The sequence below is a fragment of the Sitophilus oryzae genome, unplaced genomic scaffold, assembly GCF_002938485.1.
Source record: "Sitophilus oryzae breed Bouriz unplaced genomic scaffold, Soryzae_2.0 scaffold_556_pilon_pilon, whole genome shotgun sequence".
In the NCBI taxonomy this organism is placed as follows: Eukaryota; Metazoa; Arthropoda; class Insecta; order Coleoptera; family Curculionidae; genus Sitophilus; species Sitophilus oryzae.
Window position 1 is genome coordinate 912,220 of NW_022147147.1, and position 26,272 is coordinate 938,491.

The window sequence follows — 26,272 nt, forward strand, 5'->3', positions numbered from 1 at the left end:
GCCTCGACGGCCAACGGCTGGGATCTTGGTTTGCTATTCAATTATTTTTGAAATTGGCTGCAAAAATTTGCTGATAACTTCAGCGTTCAGAGGCGGTGCGTCGTCTTGCTGAAAAATATGTTTTCGAGTTCTATTAAGGGCATATCATCAATAAGGGGTCCAAAGCCTACTAGTTAAAAGTGGCGAACTTTTAAAAATTCTGTATTTCGAAGGGGATTATAACAAAATATCAAGTGTGCTATATTTTTGGAAAGGTAATTTTAAATTCTTTTCAGTTGATTAAAAATATAGAGGGTGTCCCAAATAAAAAATCAATTTTTCTGTTGATAACTCTTGAATTATTAATTTTAAAAAAATTATGCTTAAACCATTAAATTCTACGTAAAAAGGTGCTTTGGAAATGTTTTCATAGAAATACAAAATTTTTCATAGCAAAAAAGTTACAGCGATTTGTTAAAAATGCACATTTTTGAAAAACACCCCGAAACTCCGAAACGGTAACAGATATTGATGTGGGGTTTTCACCATCATGTTTTTGATGAAAATTGAGCTCCAAACACCGATATTAGTTTTCGTCTATCTCCTATAGAAAAGGGTGTTTCCATTTAAAAGCGTCGAATTTGGCCCACCCTGTACCTTTGTAACTCTTGTTTTTGTAGAAGGATGATATTTTATTTGTAAAAATACTTGCTTTTTACAAAAGTAGGTTATTTTGCATATTAAAGTCGATCCCGAAATCGAGTTTGCCTCGAAGTTTGCAGTAGAATTTGGAAGTAAAATTGATGTGCTAAAAATAATGTTATTAAACAGACTATTGCAGTATACTCGTAGAGTGCTCCAGAGTTCTTCACCAATTTTTGACTTTAACCATTGCTTTAGTATTTTAGACACTATATTATTTTCTTGGGTATAATCAGTTTCCAAAACATGTAGAGTTGTATCTTCTGAAAGACTTCCAGAGCTAAACGATTTTGTCAAAGCACCTTTAGATTCCAGATATTTTTCAGTATTAGCTTTAGATGTACTTGGGGCTAGAAATATAGATATTTTTCAGTATTAGCTTTAGATGTAAAGGGGCTAGAAATGATGCAATCAGCTTCCCGGCCGTCGTCGCCACGTGCGTCTAATCCAGCGTTAAATTAGTACCAAAAAAATACCAGTATTACTAACTGCTTGTACAATAAATACCACCAGCGGTTTGCCCCTCGGAACACCCTCAAAAAGGAAATACCACTCCTGCTCCCAGTGGATGATATACCAAGAATGTACAACTTTGAGAAACATCTCAATGTAGTATTGAGCAATAAAAAGGATTGGAAGAGAGAAATGTCTGCTCAGCAGTTAAAAGACCATACCACAACTTGGTATACTGATGCTTCCAAAACCAATGCGGGAACAGGGATCGGAGTATTTGGGTCGAGAACTAAATACTCCGAACCAATGGTGTTACTTTTAAATGTTCAACGTATCAGAAAAAGTTTTTTTTTCATTAACAAAACAGAACATGTATCCCATTAACGAAAAGTTTACGTGAATTCGCTTATAACAAGTAACCTTGTATAATAGTAACCTTAAAATATTTTCAAATGCTGCTTTAATGACTGCATATATTTCAAAAACAACTGAAAAATTCGACAATCTAAACCATTGAATACCTACTTCCGTCTAACTTGGCAATATTTCAATTATTCCACAGCTTTTCGAAAATTCTACTCCTAGTCCGAAAATTCTATTTTGCAATCAGAATCAACGACTAGGTATAAAACAACGTTAAATTAAAATCCATGGGCCCATAATTAAATTGCAATTTGCAAACAAACTGTCTAATAAATATTTACTTGCTAAAAAATCAATTAACAGTTCTACGCGATTCCATTGTAACATGCAAATTATTTACATATAATTATACGATGTAAACATTTATAGCGGAATAAATTGAGTATCTAAATGACAATTGAAATGTAATTAACATTTTTGAAACGTCACTATTATCTACGTCACTGATTTTGTGGTCGTTAATTACAGAAATAAATTTAAATTTCTATGTATGTTATTTTAATAACTCGTTTTCGCATTGTTGGATAAAACCGCAACATTATAAAAAAACAGCGCAGTAAAAATTATTTTATGAACAACGCTGTCGATGTTGATTATTGTAAATCAATTTCTGGCGGTAAGTATTTCTAATTTCTTAAATCGTCTTAATCTTAAGCACTCTCACCATACACGAACATATTATACATGGTCGTGCGTGTAGTAGAAGTAGGAATTCTAGTTCCTTGTGAGAAACTAGTTTCTAACTTCTAGTTCCTCCAGAGGAATAGTTCCTAGGAATAGTAGTCTTTAGTTCACAATAGTTCCCGACTAACATTGACATCCGCGTTGCTTGCTAATGGGTTTCATTGCCAGTCAGAACTATTCACTATTCTATGATCAGTATAATTTTTATCTTCTTCAAGTGTCATGTTCCTAGTGAACGTTGACGACTGCCATGTTAATAATATCTCTGTATCGCTCTCGATCTTGTGCTACATGAAGTAATTCATCCGCGCTCAAGCCTGTCCATTGCCGCAAGTTCCTCAACCACGACAGCCTCTTGCGCCCAATCCACTTCTTTCCTTCGATTTTTCCGTTAAGGATTAGTCGGAGAAATTCATATCGAGGTCCTCTGGTTATATGGCCAAGGTATTTAAGTTTTCGTCGCTTGATAATATTCAGAAGTAGTCTGTCGTACTCCATTCTTCGAAGAACTTCTTCATTTATGGTTCTGGTGGTCCAAGATATTCTAAGCATTGTTCTATATGTCCACATTTCAAATGCTTCGATTTTATTTATCGTTTCTTTATTAAGTGTCCACGTCTCACATCCATACAAAAGAATCGACCACACATAATACTTTGTAAACTTCTCCCGTATTTTGATGTTTAGTGAACTATTTGAGAGCAGCGACTTAAAATTCTGAAATGTGTTTGCTTGTTCTATACGAGATAATTTTTATAATGTAGGAAATATAACGAGACGTGTAATTGTGTATATGTTAAAAACATATAGGTATGTTTTATTGCAAATAAAAAAAACTCAAATCAGAGTTTAAAAACTATATCACAAATTAATTGGAGCAAATAATACGAAAATTTTATGAAAATTTGCATTTTTCTTCACTTCAAGCTTTTTGTTTTTCTCTAAAAATTCAGAATATCTACTTCGTTTTATATATAATATAAGATATATCTTAATTTTAGAGACCTAAAGTAAAACATTCCCATAAAATATTCAAAGAACAAACTAAAAATCAAGAACAGTATCCACGACAATTTTCTGGGGTAATTATGCCGGCTGTGGCAATAGACAAGGCCGTATCCATCGTCGTCGCCTTGTATTATATCTCGGATCTGCCGACTGAATAGATTCCCGTGAACTAGTCTTAATTAGTTCCTGTAGTTCCTCTCAGTCCTTTCGGTCCGGGAAAGATAACATATGGCACTCTCCACTCCCGCCTAGCATCGGGCTACGATCGCGCTGGCCGATTCGTACATAAACTAGTATTTTATTTAGTTCCTCTAGGTCCGGATCCGGTAACATACAGCTGGCACTCCCCGCTCCTGTCTAGTATCAAGCTACGATCGCGCTGGCCGATCTGTCGCCGTCGCATATTATTATATATCGGTCACAGTCTCGATCCCGGAATAGGTCCTGAGGAACTAGTTATTGAGAAACAGGGAACTAGTTCCTTCCATTCCGGGATTGGAATAGTTCATTGGAACTAATTCGTTCACAAACTACACACCTCTAGCGTGTAGAGCAGCCGACAGAGTAGTAAAAAAATTGATCATTAAAAAAACGCCAGCATCAAATTAAGGATCAAATAATGATTACAGCAGAAAAGTCTTCTTCTTTTACTTATTTGATATTTTTCTATCTGTTAATTTTAAGATTGCCTCAGTAGGAGTTCTTGGGAGATGGACTGCCAACTGTCATTCCATCTTTTCAGAGGTCTTCCCGGCTGTTTCTTACCCATGGGTTTCCCTTCAAGGGCTATGCGTGGTAGTCTGTTTTCTTCCATGCGTTTTACGTGTGCGAACCATTGTCTTTTTCTTTGCCTACCCCATCTCACTATGTCCTGTATTCCACATTGTTATCTGATATTTGTGTTTCTAATTCTGTCTCTTCTAGTCTTCCCCATTATGGCTCTTAGGTTCTTCATTTCAGCGACTCTTAACATGCTTTTCGTCTTGTTTGTTTCCTCTCGGATTTCTATGCCATATGTCAGTATTGGTCTGATGCAGGCCTTATAAATTTTAATTTTGCTACCTGTTCGCCATGCAGGGTTTGTCCACACTATTTGTCTCAGACATCCTGACATTGCCGTTGCTCTGTTTATCTGGCTTCTCAGATCTTTCTATGGATCCTGGAAGTGCGACATATCTATTCCTAGGTATCTGAATTGTGATACCTGCTCAATAATTTTGTTTTCTACTACCAGTTTGCATCTTACCGGCTCTTTAGAAAAAGTTAAGCATTTAGTTTTTTTCTGTGGAGATAATCATATTTAATTCTCGGCTTACCCGATAGAATTTATGAAGGTGTCTCTGCATATCGTCCTCTGTCTCCGCGATAATGGCTGCATCATCAGCGTAGCACACCATGCTAACTCTGTTGTGTCCCATTCGATAACAGATATTCATCGAGGTCTCTTTTTCTATGATGATGTCCATTAAAAGATTGAAAAAGAAGGGACTAAGGCTGTCTCCTTGACAGCAGAAAAGTGTGCATTAAATATATAACCACATCGTCGCATAAATAATGTGACGATTTAAGCTTGATTTTCATGCATCCGTTGTCCGACGATACGATGATACGATATTAATTTTATTGGTTAAATTTAAAGACTTCGATTGGTTAGAAACGGTTAACCAATCGAAGCCTTTAAATACAACCAATAAAATTAATATCGTATCAACGTATCGTCGGACAACGGATGCATGAAAATCAAGCTTTAAGCGTGACATAAATGAATATTAAAAAGTTGCAATAAACAACGTCACCCGGACATTTTTGAAAGTGGTTATTTTATTTTTATATTGAAGGAAATCACTTAAATATCACGGGTTTAGCATAATCTGCCTATTTTCACAAGCCCGAACTAGCTAAAATTATCAATAAAGTGCGTATTAGTGCTGAGAACTATGTATTTCTAAAGAAACTGTCATGAGTTTTGGTAGCGTCCAAATTGTCTACCTTTAGAATGGAACCTTATTTAGAATGGAAACTTATTTAGGGTTCACTTAACATCACATTTGAATATCTAACGTGCTCGAATATTTTATAAAGGACGTTTTGACTCAAAGTTTTGTTAAAAAAGTCAAGAGTATCAATCAGAGTGGTTCAATTAAAATTGTTACAGTATGTGTAGTGTTTAGTGTTAAGAATTTTACTACCTCTAGCGCTGATGATTTGACAGTCACATCTGATGAGAAAAACTATTTAACTTCAAATCTACAATACAAAATTTATACTTTCTAAATAAAAAATAAGTATTTTAGAACCTTATTCTATTTCCTATACAGTACTTTTAAATTTTGACAATGAACAATACCAAATAATTTCAATAATACACTCCGATCAGCTGGAAACAATTATTCAGGACAGACACACTAAAACTCTTCTACACATATTGCGGAGTCATTTTCAGCGTTTCTACAGCATATATTCTTTTTAAGAAAAATGTTACAGGAAGAAAAATATACTGAAACAAATTTCACAAGGACTCTTTATTTAAAGGCAAAATTGCTTGGCGAAGAAAAATGACTTGACGCTCTTACTTTGTATTCAAGTATAGAGCAACGGATAAGTTTGACTGTGTGGATTTTCCAGTCTGGTATTTTTATTCCTACAGAAGAGATATTTCGAGAGATATTTACTTTGTAGTGATTACTTCAGCGGCGGTTACTTTTAGAATAATAAAATAAATGAACTATGAGAATTAAGTAGATATGGAGAAGCCGCAGCATATAAAAAAAAATTGTGTGTGCACTATGTATATGCGCATATTTGAAGTGAAACTTCTTACTAACAGCCATTAAATTGAAGAATCTTAAGTACATGTTTGAAAAAGTGTAGTTTAAAATGTTGAAAAAGTAATAAATCACAAATTAATAAATAATTTGATTCACTTTCGTGCCGAGTTTGGTTCCAATCAACCTATAAATAAGAAAAATTCTGATGATTTTGTCCATTTAGAGGCATTGGTTCGAAACGTCGCGTCGCGTCGCGTCGATGGCGTCATCCTGTAGCCAGTCTCCAATTATGCCGAAATCGACCCACATTTTTCTTCAATATCAAATCCTTAGTTCCACCCTGTTGAAGATGTAAACAATACGTCGTATCCAACTTTGGAGGGTGGGATCGTGTGCACCGTCGCCCTCGCTCAAATTATAGCCCTCCCACCAAATTTGGTTGCGATAGGACGACATCATCTTTTGACGTTTCTTACGTCAAAACTAACTCACAGTGACACGACGTGTCGTACACGGTCAAGTTGACCTTGGTCCAATCTATCAACATAAAAAAATTCATGTAAATAGGACGATTTTTTCGATTTTCGTCATTGATGATGGGGTTTTATAGTGCACGAAACAACGTCAAAATATCATGAAAAGTCTACTACATTCCGAGTTTCAGACCCCCAGTTCACATAGGACCCGAGTTACGACGCTCCAAAGACCCATCTCAACTTCGCCATTGGCTTACCACTTTGTCGATCGTTACCACTTTCCGTCTCGGGTATCATCTCGTTAGCTCGTGTGTCACAACGTTGAATTTTTACTCCCAGCGCGTGTCAAAAAGATTCACTTCAATAACCATAGGTTTGTAGTAATTTATATTACTATAACAAAACGACACAAACAACCAACAACGAACTGTAAGGGAGAAGGGAGAATCTCCGTTTGCGGAGGAAGTTAAGCACCTAGGATTAAACCTGGACAAAAAACTTACCTGAATCTCCCATCCGGAAAAAAACATCAAAAAAGGCGTGCCATGCTTTATAGACATGTCGCCGAATTTGCGACAGAAACTGGAGATTAAACACCAAAAATATATACTGGCCATACATGACGGACATCAGATATCCTATAATCACGTATGGTGCAGTTACAACTAGGGTTTTCGGAACCGGAGCTGTTTTTCGGAACCGGGAATTTTGGTACCTCTTAGGAATCGGGATTTCCCGGTTTTTGCGGTATTGATTAATTTTTGTTCAATGGTGGTGCAGTTCATCAATCAGAAAGCAAGGGATATCTTTTCAAAGTAAAATTGTGGTAAAATGGATAAAAAATTGAGATTTTTAATGAAAATAATATCAAATTATTAAGTAATCAGTCATGAAAAAATTAACATGAACACAAGTAAAGAAAAAAGTATAGGTAACTTAAATTTCACATCAAACAACATAAACCAACTTAACTGAATTTGAGACAAAAGCCCTAAAATATATATATTGAATTGAAAATAGAAATATCTATTAAAACATAACATAATAAATATTATAGCAATAGCAAACATTAGACCAGTGAGTTTTGAGGTCTGAATTAACAGAGTTGTTTTTAAAAAACGATTTTATTGTTACAAACGTTCTCGACAAAGTACAGAGAGTGAAAAGTCTGCTTTGAACCGTGCAGTTCGCTTTTATATGTGACATAATGTAAAATAGGCATTCAGTATTTAATTACAATGAAATAACACTTATTTATCGAGTTGTATAATATTGAACTTTTAACTAACTCTGAGCGTGGGGTAGGTAGATAAAGATCTTGCTCCGCGTTCCTGAGTGGATAAGTGTGAGATGGCCTTTCTTGAGAAGCTGATACATGTTTACGTATTAGGCAAACGGATTCAAACATAAATAAGGAAGGAAGTCTATAATAAGAGTCAATATTCTTAGTTCCTTAAAAAGTCCCGGCAATGAGTTCTGCTGTTTAATCCTAGTGAATATCGAACAGCTCTCTTCTGGAGCTTGAAAATGTGGTCAACTTGAGTCGCACAACACGTACCCCAGAATGGAAGGGCATACCTGAGGTGCGACTCAAAAGTGCATAATAAACAGTTCTAGCCACTGACAAGTTAAGCTCCTTAGAAACAGCTTCGATATGTATGTCCCATTTCAGAGAATTGTCCACAATAAGCCCTAAAAATTTTACAGATTTTACGACGTCAATGGTGGTGTTGTTAAGTACAAAAGGCTGCAACGAGTTTTTATACGACAAAGCTTTAGTTTTAGAAATGTTGAGACTCAGGAGGTTCGAATCGGACCAAGATTTAATGGTGATTAAGTCATTTGATATAATCCTATGAAGTGCCGTGATGTCCTTGTTGCTCCAAGTGAAGCTAGTGTCGTCCGCAAAAAGACATATTTTGCCACTGATGTTTATGTTAGCAATGTCGTTAATAAAAAGAAGAAACAAAATAGGGCCTAGTACTGAGCCTTCTGGTACTCTACATTCTATTGGCTTGCTAGAAGACAACGTGGTATCCACCCTCACAAGTTGACTTCTGTTGCTCAGATACGACTTAAACCATTCGAGAGATGATCCCCTGAACCCATAGTGCTGCAGTTTATTAATTAGGATCTTATGACTTACACAATCGAACGCCTTAGAAAAATCACAGAAAATTGTTGCTGTAGAATGATGGTTGTTTTTTTGAATATTATTTTAAATTTTTTGTTCTTTGACATTGTAAACATTTATAAATGTTTATTTTAACAATAAGACTGACAATATTATTTATATAATGTTTTGTATTATCTTTTGTTTGTTTGTTTGTGTACCTTGTTTTTTTTTTCTACTTTGTTAGTTTACCTTTGTCTACAAATTGAAAAATTTTTTGACAATAAAGGCATTTATTTATTTATAGGAACTTCAAAAGAGAAAAGAAGCAAAAACAATAAGAAATAGCATCATTACTTATTTAGAAGAGTTTGATTTTGACCGCTAGAAAGTATCAAAGGAATGTCTCACTTAACAAAAAAATAATTTTATAATTATTGCTACCGAGGCCCCCCGTTTCTGTGATGGCCAAAAAGATGTGAACTCTAATTAGTAGTATTAATTAAAGTTTCCAGAACCGTACTAAAATATTTTCGTTCAACGACTGTGGAGTTCGTCAATTAGCAAGTAAGGGATGGTTCTCAAAAGTAAAACCGATAAAACATTGAGTTTCAAATGAAAATAATATCAAATTATTAAGACATGAGAAAGTAAACATGAACAAAAATATTGAAAACAAGCGAAAAAAAAAAGAAAACACATAGGTAGCTTAAAAATTTCATCAAACATCAAACAACCTGAACATTTTCAATTAAAGATGCAAATACCTATAAAAACATGACACAAAAAATATAACTAATACTTTCAGTAATATTATGCTAAATAATAAAAACATATTTAAAATTCAATAATTGCTAATAAACATTATAGAAACTTCAAAATAACTTCAGAAGTAAGAACAGTAAGAAATAGCATCACTACTTATTTAGAAGAGTTTCATTTCGACCGCTAAAAAGTATCAAAAGTCTTTCGCACGGGACAAAAAATATGTTTTTAATTATTATTACCGAGTCCCGAAAGTACCGAAAGAACCGGGAATTAATAATTTCGAATCCCGGTTCTTTGATGTCTCAAAAGAACCGGAAATTCACGGTACTTTCGATACCGGAATTTTCCGGTTCTAAACCCTAGTTGCAACGACGAATTACAACGACACGCATGCTTAGCGGTGCAAAAAAATTGAACAGAATATCGAGAATAAAGCCTCACCTTAGAATTGCAATATAGATAATATCATAATTACTGGGTAATTTATTTATATCATTAAATTTTTCAGGAAAAAATCGAATAAGTAATAAATTACCGCAAAACTGAACTTTCTGCCATTAAACAAACTAAAAATTCCAATGCTAATAATTTTCAAATTAGTAATAAATTTAAGTAATGTTTACTTTTGATTTATGTAACTACTCTGCTAAATTGCAGTTTTTATAAAAAAAAGTGAGTAAAACATGATGAATGATGTAACTGTCGAATTAAAAACGTAGGTAAGATAATTTTGTGAAAAATTCAATTTAAGTCACGAAAATTGACTCATTTTGGTAACCGTAGGAAGGGCTACTGCGGTTAAGATTTTTGCAATCTATTATAGAATTATAAAAATGGAAAGGTTATTAGGTAAATTTAAAAATAATCTTCAAACTACAAAATAAATATTTGGAGTTTCTGAATAAAGAAAACAGAAATTGAACAAAACATTTATTTTCCACTATAACATATACACCAGCTATAACTAAACAAATTATATGGTTTTATCAGGGTTGGCAAAAATCATTAATAATCATTTAAATCAAAAATTATTATTAATAAATGAAATAATCAAATCAAAAAATCAGATTTTTTTTTTATTTAAATAGAAAACATTATTTAAATCGGATTTCCGAATAATTAGGACTTATTTCCAATTAAAGTAGTATCCCAAATGACTAAATCTTCGTAAAGGTTCATTCTCACTATACCTTCCGTTTCCATTCCATATCCGTTCCGTATTTTTATTGTATTGACGCTATACGTAAGCTTCCGTTCCGTATCAGTTCCATACTTTTTATTGTACAACTTATATAATTACGAAAGTTTTATTTTAGAAATTTGTATCATTGGAAAAAGGTAATGGATTTAATTAAGAGGTGAAAGAATAAATAAATATCAGCAAAATGTTCACAGTTCTGGTACAAATGTAAGAACTTGACAACGCTGTTTCCGATACGCTTCAGTCCGTCCGCCAAAAAAATGTATGGATGGAAATAATATGGAACGAAAGGGAAACGCAACGGATAGTGTGCACTGTCCTATTCATTTACATGGTATAATATTTTATGTAAACGGAATGGACACGGAAGGGAGCTGATCTAGAAAGTATAGTGAGAATCAAAAATATTTAAACTCGGGAGATACAATGATCCATCCATAAAACGCTCTAAAGCTTCATCACACATTGGTTTGCGAAAATCAATGAGTGCAAGAGAGAATGGATAGAGAAGGAAATAGGGGTATCTGCTCGATGGCAACAATGTAGTTGTGTACAAAGATTAGACGTTTGAGGTCAATTTCCAGTGGCGTACCGATCGACCGACAGTATTTTAAGGAAATTAAAATAATTGTTTAATAAATTAATATAAAATAATAATAAAACTTACATCTTACATATATGTCGCATTGTAAAAAAAAATAAGTTGAGGGAGGATAGCGAAATAAAATAAAAACAGGCATAATTTTTTATTATAAGATGGCTTTTCACATAAGAATAACGATTAAAAAATGAATGTGTATTAGTAAATGCAATTTCAATGTCTTGTTCCAAACCTTGTTCGCCTCCGGCGAATGAGATTCCCTCTATTAGCAATAACAAAATAAAATAGTTATTTTAACCTAATACCACAATATTTTACCAAAAAAAAAACAATATTTGTAGAGTTCACATATTTTTGATAAAAACTTTATTATTATATATATGAATTTTACAACTACAATAAAAAACACTGAATAAAATTTAAAATGTGCCTTATAATTTTTATTAGTTCACAATTGTTCATTAATGAGGGAATAAGAAGTAAGAAAATTCAACATTTATTTACCTTAACTTTCATTTTAGGGATGTTTCAAACACAGTAAATCAGAACTGAAAATATAAGATGTATATTATACCAGATGATCGAATAAAAACGGCGTCAGCGATGGCTATGAAATGAATATCGCTGTCATTTTATATGTAAATTTATATAGGAAATGCCATCGATCGTCATTTCCAAGCCAACTGGACGCCGTTTTTATTCTATCATACGGTATGTGTATATCTAAACAAAATTATTTGATATTATAATACACAGTCATCAGAAAAGTCTAGCGATAATTTTACAAAATCATAAATAAAATAAAATGGTGATTGTTTAGTAAACGGTTCTTAGTTTAAAAAAATATTTAGTTTTTTTTCTCTTGTTTGCAAAGGAAAATTCATATTGTTTATAAATAATAAAAAGTGCATGTGCAAAGAATTTCAATACAATAAAATGTAAGAAAGTCATAAAATTCATGTAATAAGAACATTAATTATATGTATGTCAAAAGATGTCCATTTACATTATAGCAACCAAAATTTAAAACAAAAGCCGTATAAAATTGTAACGGCAACAAAAAAAGTAAGGCCGCAAAATTCCATCTTTGGTACACCCTAATAAAATTTTCACAAAAGGTAGGTAATGGTTTGTCAAATCCAAGTAGGTACCTAGATTAGATTTATTCTTATAAGAAAGTACGGTTTTTCGAAAATAGGTGTTGTTTATAAATTACAGGCGGTTTATAGAACTTAAATTTAATTTTTAACATTCAATTCAATACCCTTTCTTAAATGGGAAACAGAAATTGTTATTAACTTAGTGGTAATTAGTATGTACCATGTATCTTTTTCCTACAAATAATTTAATTAATAAATATATAATTTAAAAAACAGAACAAATATATGATTTAAAAAATAAACCTAAAAATATAATTTAGAGATCTGTCATTTTTTATGTCTAGGTACGCCTCTGATCTACAGAGAATAGGATATAGTAATATACCTAACCCTACTTATTTGTATTACCGGTGAAAAGTTAAATTTGGATTTAAATGATACACTCTCTTGTACACAATACATGAATGCACCATATTTTCAAATTAATGTCCACAGAAGTCCACAAAATAACGCAGAAATACTATAATACTGCAAATAAAGAATATGGAGCTTGATAGCAACATCGCAAAAGGAGAATCTAGGATTTTCCATTCATCCGCGAAATACGTTGTACTACGCCGGCATATTTCTAAAACTGACGTTGCCAAACTGCTTTTTATTATTAAAAGAAACACGACCATGATATTTTTATTCCATTATAAAATTTAAAATATTAAAGCAGTTAAGCATTAAATGAAAAAAATTACGTTAGTAAATTAATGTGGTTGTTATATTACAAAAATATAACGAAATTATTTATTACTTAATAATTGGTTGTGTTATTTAATCGAATACTAATACCAATATACAGGTAAATCTGGCAAATGTTTTCGGTGTAAAAGAGATGGAAAAATAAGAATAGAACAATGGCTGATGAAGGAGAAAGGTAAGCAATTGTATCTCTTGAGTGTAAATATCTTTGGTGAGAATCAACCTTAACTCTACCCGATACCGATAACATTAACAATTCTACGACGCGCGTCATTTTTCCACATCGGTCACTATAGGTAGCGATCTAGAAAATATGTTGCTATTTATTTAAATGTGTTTTGTAGTAAATTGGTCATACCCCAATATTGTGTCTGTATTCTTGAAATTCTTTTCATAGACACAGACACAGATCCAGCAGACGTACTTTATGTTGTTTTACTTCAAGAGTTCTCGTTTCTGTCAAGTTTTGAATGTATTGTCGTCTGTCAAGTCGACCGTTCTCTCACTGAAAATACTTTATTATACTGGTATCGAATCATTCGAAATTCAAAATTCGTTATAAAACTCGGTGGCCTATTTTCCTTTGGCTACTATTACACTATCGACACTATCAAATTTCTTTGTCAAAGATTTTATTTAAAATATTTTTTTGAAGGATTTGACAGTGTAATATGTGCGATTTTATAAAATATTGTATATTAACACTATCAATTTTTTCATAAAATATATTTAATAAAAGATCTTTTAAAAATAAATTTGATAATGTAATACTGGCCTAATATTCGCCTTCCTTATACCAATTATTTTGAGGCTGTTTATATTAATATTACGCTTAAACTGGATTGATATGTGAAATAATACCTAGAACAATGACAGATAAACATTAACCTAGTATAACGTTCCGCCCCTTGTATATTTTTCATATGTAATTAAAGATTTTGTGGTCATTTATGCGAATATTACTTTACATTTACGTCATATGTGGCAGAGAAATTTAAATAAAGCGCAGTATACGGTTGTAAAATGCAGAATTTTAAAATGGCAAATTGTATTAAAAATAAGGCGACTTCGTTATTGTAGGAAAGTGCTTGATTAATTAAGGAGAATACTGAATTGTTGCTTAATAAGTGCAATAATATTTATAATCCTAATGTTCCGTGTTATATGTAGAATTAAATTGATTAAAAACCCAGGTCCGTCTTTAAACCATTTTACAATATTTCGTTTCATTGGTGTATTTTCGGAAATATTCCGAATATTTTGTAGAACAGTAGTATAACTTCAATAGACCGGACGCTCTAGAACGGGCACTACTGTAATCCGGACACGGATATTAGTCTGGCGTTTTAAAATATTTACCCCTGAAATCCGAGCGCAAAAAAAAATCGTACGCGAAATCTCCAAAATTTTCCAATCTGGACAAGCAGAATTGTTTACACTTTGTTTATGAACTAAGAGTCTATATTTCTGCATTGGATAGGGTTGCCAACCGTCTTCTGTTCCAGTGATTAATCTTCTCCATTGATTGATCTTACTGTCCTCTTTTCTATCACGTATTGAAAAAGTCCTCTTTTTTACATACCAAACTCAAAATCTAAAAATTGTTCGTCTATCGCCTCAATGCCACAGCAATGCTTTAAAGAATTGATGATCTGTGTCTTTCGCTACTCGTTTCGACAGAAATAAAAAGAAAATGAAGAAATATTTATGTATAAGAAATATTTGTGAAAGTGATAAACATGTTTAACTATTTTATGTTTAGTTACTGTTAGCTTATGTTTTGAAAAAGAAGTTTTCCTGAAAATGGTTTATTTTATTTTAACATGTTTTGAGTATAAATATTTTTAAGAAAGTAAGAAAGACCATCGAGGCGAGGTTACAAAAAATGTTTCGCCTGTGTCTCTGTTTACCCTCTCGTCCTCTATTTTTTTTTGAAAGTTGGCAACCCTAGCATTGGATTCTAGAGCGGATTAAACGTAATAGTTCTAGTCAAACGAACCCATAAGATTCTGGCCAAAAAATCTAAAATATCCGAGTATCTTGATTCTGGGAAAAAAACTCGCTAAATTGCGGAACAGATTATGACTTCAAAATCTGCAGTATGTGACATAAATAAAAGGCGAGGGGCAAACCGCTGCCAAAAATGGTGTACAATAAATACCAATTTTGAGAAAAAAGTACCAGAAATACCAAATTATTTCCAAAAAAATACCAAATTAGAACCAAAAATACCAAATTAGTATTATTCTTTTTAGTATCTAAAGAATTTAAGATTTTTGGTGCTTTAGGGCCTATTCTTTAAAAAACTATTTTAAAAACCTGCCCGGCCTATTTTAAAAACCTGATCACAAAAGTAACTACAATGCCAGGTGCCGATATTGAATCGGACCATAATCCATTACGTGCCAACATCCTATTGCGTTTTGCCAAACCTAAACGAAAAAGCTTGAGAAAGAACTTGGATCCAAAACTTCGCAGAGACCAGCAGACAAGATCAATGTATGAAAACCATATAAATAGAGAATTGGAAAGTATTGTCAGTACAAATGACACTGAGAAACATTGGCTGGGCATTAAGCAAGCTTTCAAGAACACAAATGAAAACCTCCTCACGGCTAATCGAACAACAGCGAAAAACGAGTGGATGAGTGAAGATATTTTACAAAATGATGGAACAACGAAGACAATTTAAAATCCAGAATAATCACAAGAATATAAATCTATGCAAAGAAAAATTCGTAATAAAATAAGAACGGCAAAAGAGACATGGTTGAAGGAGAGATGTATAGAGGCCGAAAATCTCAGTCACCTTTGGAGACAGTTTCCATCTTCACAAGAAAGTGAAAAAGAGATAGCTGGGTTACACCATAATAAATCAATAACCCTAATTAAAACTGATGAAAAATAAAATTATAACGGAAACAGAAGAACTATTGCAAACTTGGAGAAATTATACCATTAATCTTTTTCAACGACGAAAGATCAGAAAACCCTGCAACTGAGATTCCCATGCCATCAGACCAAGCATGTTGGAAAGTGAAATTATTCATGCGATTAGATTAATAAAAACGACAAAACTCCAGGGCCTGATGATATGTATTCGGAAACGTTCCACTTAATTAATGAACAAAACTTAAAAACTATAGTACAGCTTTTCAATAACATCTATGACACCGGTTACATCCCTGAAGACTGGCTTCGTTCTACGTTTATCACGCTGCCCAAGTCAAGTAACGCAACTTCATGTAAAGAGTATCGTCTTATTAGTCTAATGAGCCACTTTCTTAAGCTCTTTTTACGGGTACTGCATACAAGACTCTACAAAATATGTGAGGAAGTAAGTGGAGAAAGTCAATTTGGATTTAAGAACGGCTTTGGTACTAGAGAAGCCATATTCAGTCTTCAAACTTTAGTACAGAATTGCCAAGATCAGAGAAAAGATGTCTTCATGTGCTTTATAGACTATGAAAAGACGTTCGATAATGTTAAACATAACCTCCTTGTATCATACCTCAGAAACTTGGGACTTGATGGAAAAGATATAAGGCTCATCAGTAATTTGTATTGGAACCAAAAAGCTGAAATTCGTATACATAGCGTAGGAGTAACAGAAGATTTTGAAATAAAAAAGGGGGTAAGGCAAGGGTGTATTCTGTCTCCAATGTTGTTCAATTTATATGTGGAAAGAGCATTCACTGAGTCAATCTCCGATAGTCTCATTGGTTTGAAAATAAATGGCATTCCAATTAATAATATCCGATATGCGGATGACACAGTGATATTGGCAGACAATGCAAATGATCTCCAAATCCTTCTAAAAACAGTGAAAGTCAAAGACTGGGTTTAAACATAAATACTACAAAAACTAAATTTATGGCTGTTAGCAGAAACAATATTCCGGACCCCAGAATTTACTTAAATGGAGAGGTCATCAAGCAGGTCACACAATTTAAATATTTGGGATGCATGGTTAACGAAACGTGGGATCCGGATCAGGAGATCAAATGCAGGATCGAACAAGCAAGATCTACTTTTCTGAGACTGTGAAGATTTCTCACAGATAGGAATTTGAACTTCGGCCTTAGATACAGAATGGTGAAGTGCTATGTCTGGTGCGTTTTGTTATATGGTGTGGAAGCATGGACACTGAAGGTAGCAACAATAAACCGAATTGAAGCCTTCGAAATGTGGACCCTACAACGAATGCTAAGAGTGCCCTGGGTCGACCGTGTTAGGAATGAAGACATTCTCAGAAGAGCTGGTCTGGAACAACGTGAACTCTTCGAAATCATCAAGAAGAGGAAAATAATTGGGACACATACTACGTGGAGAACGCTATCACTTTCAGCGTCTGATTCTCCAGGGTAAAATAGAGGGGGGCAAAAGGGGGATAGGACGAAGGAAGCTATCCTAGCTGAGAAATATTCGTCATTGGACAGGCACAGGACTTCCAAGCACTCCAAGTCGCGGCAGTTAACGGAACCATCTGATGAGGAAGAAAAAGATGAACGCCTACGCAGGAATCTGCACGGCACCTTAAGAAGAAGAAGGGCCTATTCATGTCAAACTACGAAAATTAGGTCAGAAAAACATATAAGCTTAATTCAAGTTCCAAAAAAGTACGGTTCAAAAACGGTTTAAAACAATCGCACAGTCTAATTTCAACAATCATTCATGTCAAAAGTTGCAAAAAATCATATTGTGCCAGTGTTTTGAACCGTTCTAGAACCGTACTTTTTGGGAACTCAAATAAAGCTACTGTCATAACACGTTTATAAAGTCATTTTAACGGTTCCATTAACATCGATACTTCAGGAATTAATAAAATAAAAACTAGACATAAAAAGTAACTGAATTTTTTGTAATTTGCGCTATTTGTTACTTATAAGCTCAAAAATATAATTATATGCACAAGAAAAATAAGAAACTCTAACGAGATCCATATTATGTTTCCATGATGCGAGTTCTTTAATTTCTTGACATGTACCGTTCTTGCGTAAAAACCATTTTTATGCATTGAAAAATTGCAAGCTTGGCAATTAATATCGGGTAAAAACATCCTATTTTTCAAATAGGCCAGCAACCTAACCTCGAAACACAAGTAATTGGGTATTTTCGTGTTTTTTTGTAAACTGTGAAAATGAGAGCTTATATAGGTATAAATCTGGTGGCAACATAAAAAAAATATTTCAAAAAGTATTTCAAGAAAAAAAAAAACATTTAAAATTCAAACGCCCGAAATTGGCGCTAAAATAGGGTATCCCAAGGTTGAGGCCGTGTGACGTCATGCCGCATATAAACAGTGAAGCGATGTCAACTTTGTTCATGTTTTTAAATTGAGTTCTGTGTGTTTTAGACATTTTAAGAGTAAATTAAGACTTTATTTTCGTGGCTACAAACAAAAACATGCATAACCACAGTTTAGTAAGACCATTTTCAAGTGTTTGAGTGATTACATAGGTAAATTCCTATGTACGGGTCTCAGAATAAGTGGTGTTTTGTGCCCCGTTGTACAAGCACATCTGTAAGTACACCAAACAAACTCTTTGTGCGTGTGCCTCAGGATTATGGGCGTAAGAAACTATGGTTCTCAGCAGCTAGACGTGATATGCCCAAATCAAAAAGTGAATTTTTCTGTTGTGAAGACCACTTTAAAGTAAGTTAAAAATGATGTTATGTTATCTTCCATCTCCAACTGATAATTTTTTTTATTTAGTTGGAAGAAGACATGGAAAATTATGTGCGTTTTAAACTTATGGGTGGAAAAATAATAATGAAACGAGATGTTGTTCCACATATTTTTGAATGCCAACCAGACCGGAAGAGAACTGCGACTCATGTTCTTGAACCTTCTTTGCCAATGAAAAGAGAACAAAAACGTTTGGTAGCAGATGCTCAAGAAGCTGATGAAAACCGTTTTGCTGGTCAGTCTTTAGCTTTAGATACTCCCTCAACTAGTAAGTATTGACACTTGTGCTGTAGGTTTCTTCTATGTTAAACTTTAATGTTTTTAGGTACGGCTGAGATAGGCATGGAAGTGCAACAAGAACCTGAAGAGATATTAAATAAGCAGAAAACGATAGGCATTCAAGTTCGGCCTTCATATCGTAGCAAGTATGTAGAGTGCAATTTAAAAATTCCAGTCCGGCATTCAGCAGTTTCTCCAATGCATGTTTTGCTCAAAAATACTGCTACATCACCTTTGAAAGTGAAGAAAGCAAAGAAATTATTATTTGAAGCAAGTAGCAGTAGCAGTAGCGAAAAAAGTTATGCTGCATCTCAGTCAAGCTCATTTGCATCAACTGTAAGTGCAGGAAGTAGTGACATAAAGATAGATGACAAACAAGAACAGGAATATCAAGCCCTAATTGTGACACGTTGTGTAGTAGAAAAAAACGCCAAATTTTACCTGGGGGCACCAAATATGTGGTTGCCTGATTTAGTGAATTTGTTAAGTGCCAAAACAAATTTAACGAAGGACAATATTTATTTGACACTAATGAAAATAAAATTAAATGACCCATTTCAACGTTTAGGTCACATGTTTGGAATGTCCACAGGAAATGCATCAAAAATATTTGCAAAGTCTTTGGTCCAATTAGAACTCTACTTGAGCACACTAATATTTTGGCCACCTAGTGAGAAAATTAAATACTTTTTGCCAATTCCATTCCGAGCTCGATATCATAATGTTCAGTCTATCATTGACTGTCTGGAAATAGAGATTGAAAAACCCACAAACCCAGTACAGCAAGCTCTTACCTGGTCAGAATATAAAAAATGCAACACTTTGAAATATTTAGTGTCATCAACACCAGACGGTTTCATAAATTTTATTTCCATTGGATATGGTGGAAGGATCAGTGATTCATTGTTGGTTCAGATATGTGGGTATCTGGACCAAGTACCTGTTGAATCAAGTGTAATGGCAGACAGAGGTTTTAAGGATATTGCCAAATTCCTGCATGAGCGGAAGGTCAATTTGGTTAGACCTCCAAGTGTTTCCTCATCAACAAAACCCACTCGAGCTGAAGTAATGGAAAGCAAAAGGATAGCTAGTCTACGAATACATATTGAGCGGGTTATTAGACGCATAAGAGAATTTCAGTATTTAAAGCCCCATTCTGTAATTAATCATAATTTAATAGCTCAGACTGATGCAGTAATTAAAATCGCATGTGCTTTAATTAATTTACAGAACCCAATTATAAAACAAATGTGAAAATATGTATTAACCTATTAGTTTTTAGTTTTGTAATTTAATATAACCATTAAAGTGTAAATAGAAAATGTAAATATTTATATATATTTTTTTTTAAATAAAAAAAATATTTAAGTTTATTTTAAACATTATATCCCAACACAGTAAATTAGTTTTTGCAAATTAGATTATAAACTAATTAGATTACAAACAACACATTTTTTTAGTAAATTAAAACACATTTAACTTTTCAAATATTTATTGACAACTTACAAAAAGCTTAGGAAATACAAATTTTTTCCAGTTTTCTATAGCTGCTGCTGTAAGCTCATTAGCAAACTGCTCGTCAAAATCAATTTCCAAAATTTCTACATTATTTGATTCTTCAAAATCTGGAGATGCAACACAAAACAACCCTTTTTTTTATTAGCACACAACATTTGCAAATGGAGTTGTCCCTTAAATTTAGCTGTAATATTATTGTCTTTTATATAAGTGTTTTTATTTTTTACACTGCTAGGACACTTAATTTCCACAACGTAATCTTTTGAGATACCATCCGGTGAGGCTCCGAGGACAGGCAACAAAGGCATTGTAAAAAAACCGCACTCTTGAAATTTACACTTTACTTTTTGTTCGGCACACTTTAATACTTTTTTTTCTAATAGTCTTCCCCTCTTCATGAATTTGTTGTCCCTCACTTTGTAAGAACCTATTATCGATTCTACTAAAGTGCCCTCTGGAGTTTTGCAATGTGCAACTTCAAATATTTTGGAAGCTGTGATTCGTCCAAATCGAAGCTCATGCCATAAGGGGTTTTCCGATTGAGCTCTCGTCTTCTTTTCTGCTTCAGAACAAAGAGAGTTGCTCATTTGTGACACAGCAAATTTTATGAAATCGTCACACTCTATACCGCCCTTGCTTCTGAATTGCAACATTACCTTATATAATGACAGTTTTTCAAATGACTCTTCATATGTCTCAGAAGTATATTTTAACAGATGACCTGTCAACTTGGAACTTTCTCCAAGACTAGTTAGCTCGTTTCGAAATGAAAGAACATCACAAACTGGAGGGTTGACAGTTTTTTTGGAAAAGTCCCTAGCTGTTGTGAATTTCAGTGTCGTTCCTACACCAGATAGCCGTGGTTTTTTCCAATAAGAAGTAACTTCTGTTGGTGAAGGTTCTTCTGTCCGGCGATGCATCCACATTAGAAATGCAAGAGCATGCTTACAACCACCTACGAGAAATAAAACAAAAAAATTAAAAAATATCAATGGTGGCCTGTATATTAAATTAGTTACCTGCAGCTGCTGCACAGTCTTTGCACTCGACGCTTAGAATAGTTTCGTTGGCTTCATCAACTTTCAAACAAACAGCATAATTTTTAGAACGGATTCTATGCTCCGGGCAAATCTTGCATTGCACAGTACAGAATGGACCTTCTCGTTTAAGCTCAACATATCCAACAGCACTGTCTCCATATTCTTTACGAGACGCCCTAAAAATAATAAATAATTACATTAGTATGGAAATAAAATGAAATTATTACAAGCCCTGCCTATTACCTGCAGGACTAGTAAAACAAGATAACCTCAAACAGTTTTTGAATCTTTTAGGTTGTTGCGATTTACAAATATATGAAAACAAAAAAGGTATTTTTATTTTTATTTTTACTAATTTAATTTATTTGCACGCCCGGTACAAGTCGGCAGAATGCATTGTCGGCAATTCGGCATTTTCACAAACAGCGGGAGTTCGAAGAAAGCCGTGTGATGATACCGCATAGCGACGAGCCGTCGACGTCGTGAAATATTATTTTATTTTTATAAATTAGTAGCCCTTTATTCTTGCTGGAAGCAGCATTGATCCATAGCGCCAATTCGCACTTTTATTTTAACGAATTTTCAAGTCTGTTCCAAAGTTTATTGGAATTACTCCTCCCACAATAACATTTTTAAACAATTTTATTATTTGTTATTGTGAAGAATTTATTTATAATTTAATAAATAAAGTAGTGATTTCAATTCGTGGGTTTATTCTCGAAAGAGTGGTCCTTCGACGTTGGTTTTTCTTTGGGAATCGAAGCAGTCCATTGTTAGTCCATTGGATAAATTATTACCACGAGCTAACATAGGTATTATAATATACCTAGGAACAAAAAGGCAATTACTATTTTACATAAATGAGTACTTACATTGCTGCTTTTGCACCTTTAATTTCAGCTGAATTAAAACATTCGTCCTTTTTTATGTATTCCATTACCATGAACATATCTACAGAAGGTAGATTGTTTGTGGAAGCTTTTACAAATCCTTCGGCGGCCATAACTAATTTAAAACACTATTTTACTAGGCAGAATAAAACAAATTATCAGATTTCGTCGCAATTTCACTTCTACACAAAGCTAAAACCACGCTGAACAAGTCGATGTTAACAACCAGGATGGCGCCGTGTTTATATGCGAAGTGACGTCACAGCCAATGAGCGGTCGTTTCGCAGCCCCTTTAAATTTTACCTTTGGGAAGGCTTTTTGATACCTGAAATTCGGGGCACTGGGTCTTTTATATGATTTTGTAATATCATTAAATTTATTTCAAGGTTGGTCCCTACAAATTTTGGTGTATTTCGCTTGATTTAAGATATGTTGCAAATACCTAATTGTGCGAGATTGACGATATAAGTGGTTTTTTTATTAGGTTTAATAACAAATTATGAACATTTATATAATATTGAACACCGTGATTATAAACATCTTTTAAAAAAACATGAAACTTGGGTGGAAGTCGCACAAATATTGTAATTGTTGTGTATTTTTACTTAATTTTAGTGTATAGTGTTTACTAATAGTTATTATTCAGCTCAAGAATGCTAAAAGAGGTGGAAGGCCTTAAGAGACCGGTATACAAAGGAGAAAAGGATTGTCTCTAAATCCGAATCCGAGGTGCCGCGCCGGCGCACAATGTTTCGATATGGGAAAAAAGTGGACATTTAAGTATAAAGTCAACATTGAAAAGTACTATTTTTTTTCATCAGCAAATTGGCAATACCCTACGCTATGTTGGTTCACATTATTTTTTTTACAACATTTAGTTTCCGAATAAATTTAATTGAAACTTGCCCTTCCGTAAGTCACAAAAATTTAGCCAAAAACCTTGCCCATTTTACAAAAAAATGTGCTACAAAAGTATTGCTTGATTAAAAGTTATTTTTTGTGTGCAAAATCTATAAACTTTTTTACAAAATTAATGTTTCCGTTGACTTATAAAAAAATGTTTAGATTTATTTAAGTTGGCAAATATCTTGCTTGATAGAGCCACCTTTAGGGAAAAAAAGCCTATATTTTTTATTTGCTAATATTTGCTATTCTTAGAAAAAAAATGTTTTTATTTCACATTCTGCAAAGGTATTTATTTTGTATTAGTCTATACGGATTCAAATGAAGGCGCATAAAGAATTCTAGTTTTTATACACATTCCAGTGTCATGGCTTGAATCAAGAAAATAATTTCTTTGAAGTATTGTGATATATTTATTTAGTTGTCGTATTTTCCTAGCACCGTGTGGTCAGCATTTTCGAGATGGAGAAATTACAAAAAAATCGCGATTGGTTTCTAATGTTACGAGACAAGAATATTAGTTTAAAAGACCATAATAGTCTAGTGCATGCGGTTAAGACCCAGTGGAGTGTTTTGTTTTCCGAAGGAATGTCGAAAGTTCTGTCGGAATGTTTAAGACTTTTTTGCGTTAATTTGAACAATAAATATCAAACCTCCTCTCGGAATATTGACTATTTTTTAAAAAAGGAATCTCAGTGGTTGGAGGCTACATTTTCTTGGCCAGAATGTGTTGAAAATGAGTTTTTGTTGCAACAGGTCTCGACTAGCAAAGACAACCCCAAGCCAAAACCATTAAAACCATTCGGTGATTTGAGTACGAAAGAGAAAAAAAGAACACTTAGCCTAACTCATGAAAATGCTTTTGAAGAGTTGGCATTTGCTATAAAATTGAGGTCAAAAATGGAAGGTCGAAAAGAACTAAGCAAAATTATTGAGCACCTTTTATAAAACGATCATGATGTTACAAAAGTGAGTGATTTTTTATTTAAAACTTCAAAAAACCAATTTGCATTCATCCGGAAAACATATCAATATAATACTTTGAGAGACTTTACAATTGAACATATGGGGAATAATATACTACCATCATACTACAAGCTCAAAAAAGAAAAGGAAAATTGTTATCCACCACAAGAAGATGTTGTTGTAACAGAGAAAATGGCAAAGATACGCTTACAATAATCAATTCTAGATCTAACAGCTAAAAGAATTGTTAAAACTTGCAACTGGAACACACAGCCAAATTCAGAATTAATTTTCACTACTAAATGGGGTTTTGATGGTGCATCTAGTCAGAGCTTATATAAACAAAAATTTGAAGACCGCGAAGGAAGAATCTTCGGTGTTCATGACAAGTTGTGTACCTCTCCATTTGAAAATGGGTAGTAGAACTATATGGGAAAATCATGTACCCGCATCAACGCGATATTGTAGACCGATAAAGTTTGAGTTTACTAAAGAATCAGCTGATATGGTTACTCAACAGTTTAAAGATATGCAAACCAAAATCGAAAATCTTATTCCAACATATTGCAATGTAGATATTATTATTAAGCACGATCTTCATTTGACTATGATAGACGGCAAAATTCGCACCATAATATCTGAAACATCGTCTTCATCCACTTGTCCTATTTGTCTTACCAAACCTTCTGAAATGAATAATATTTTGGATGTTTATTAGTTTATGAAAAAACCTTTAAGGAGAGATATTTATAAGTATGGACTTTCAACCGTTCATTTGTGGATAAGATGTATGGAATGTCTCCTTCATATTGTATACAATATAGATTTTAAGTCATGGTCTGCAAAGGGAGGAAACAAAACCTTGAAAGAAGAAAGAAAGAAAGGAATTAAAAGGCCTTTAGAGATGAGCTAGGAATAATATTGGATGTCGTTAAACAAGGACATGGAACAACAAACGATGGCAACACGGCCAGAACCTTCTTCAGAAATCACGAAGTAACCTCGCGAATAACTGGTATAGACAGCAACCTAATTTATCGGTTTGCAGTTATCCTTCAAGTCACTTCATGTGAGAAAAAAAATAATTTCGAAAAGTTTCGTGCGTACTTGAATGTCACTGCAGAGATGTAAAGTATATCTTTATACAGCTGGTATTATATGCCCCCATGTGTTCACATCCTTTTGATACATGGTGCAGACATTTGTAAACATTTTAATTTGATTCCAATTGGGAAATTGACCGAAAAAGCTTCCGAAGCTAGAAATAAAGAATTTAGGATAATCCGTCAAAACTTTTCTAGAAAAATTGGTAGAAAACAAAACATGGAAGATATTTTGCATAATTTGTTAATTTCGTCACACCCACTAATTTCATCTATTAGACGAAAATACAGTTGGAAAAAGAATTTCTCACTATATCCAGAAGCGCAGGAATTATTAGATGATATGGATATGGAAGTAGGAGATGAGGATAATGATTCGGATTAACATTATTTACAATTAGGTAAGAATATGTTTTTTTTTATTTTTAACATTTCTTTAGATCTGGGATTTTTTTGTTTCTAAATAAACTTATAAGATCTGTAATAATAAATTGAAAAAATATTTTCGCTCAATTTTATCAATATTCATGGTAATTATATCAATACTAACATTCGATAATTTAAAATCATTGATATCCATTGTTTTTCAATTTCGTCACACTGTGCGGTGTGGCGTCGATCCTGTATATAACAGTATATTATGTATCCTGTCATAATAGGTCCATTATGACAGGATGGCATATTATCGTTTGACAGACTTTAATCACATTATTACTGGATAATAATAGTTCTTAAACCATTAAATAGATTACACGTTCATTTTCTGTCAAGTCTAGGGTATACTGAATATAGTTATACGATTATATTAAGTTTATATTTATTTACAGATGCATCAAAAATGTCATCTGCTGAGAGAGA

At 33.4% G+C, this 26,272-nt stretch overlaps 2 protein-coding genes across 2 annotated transcripts; one reads left to right on the forward strand and one right to left on the reverse strand.

The window, feature by feature from the left end:
• Positions 1-18,957: 18,957 nt before the first annotated feature.
• Positions 18,958-20,248, forward strand: LOC115887232. The gene has a single exon (XM_030906597.1). The coding sequence runs from the start codon at positions 19,031-19,033 to the stop codon at positions 20,246-20,248; it is 1,218 nt and encodes a 405-aa protein (XP_030762457.1). The 5' UTR covers positions 18,958-19,030.
• Positions 20,249-20,595: 347 nt separating this feature from the next.
• On the reverse strand, positions 20,596-21,737 carry LOC115887233. The gene is made up of 2 exons (XM_030906598.1): positions 21,532-21,737; positions 20,596-21,467 (listed from the first exon to the last, which is right to left on the reverse strand). Exon 2 carries the CDS (start codon positions 21,436-21,438, stop codon positions 20,596-20,598), a length of 843 nt encoding a protein of 280 aa, XP_030762458.1. The 5' UTR covers positions 21,439-21,467; positions 21,532-21,737.
• Positions 21,738-26,272: the final 4,535 nt, after the last annotated feature.

Coding starts and splice junctions, on each gene's coding strand:
- LOC115887232 (XM_030906597.1), top strand. CDS start 19,031: ATGTTTTTAGGTACGGCTGAGATAGGCATGGAAGTGCAACAAGAACCT.
- LOC115887233 (XM_030906598.1), bottom strand. CDS start 21,438: ATGTGGATGCATCGCCGGACAGAAGAACCTTCACCAACAGAAGTTACT.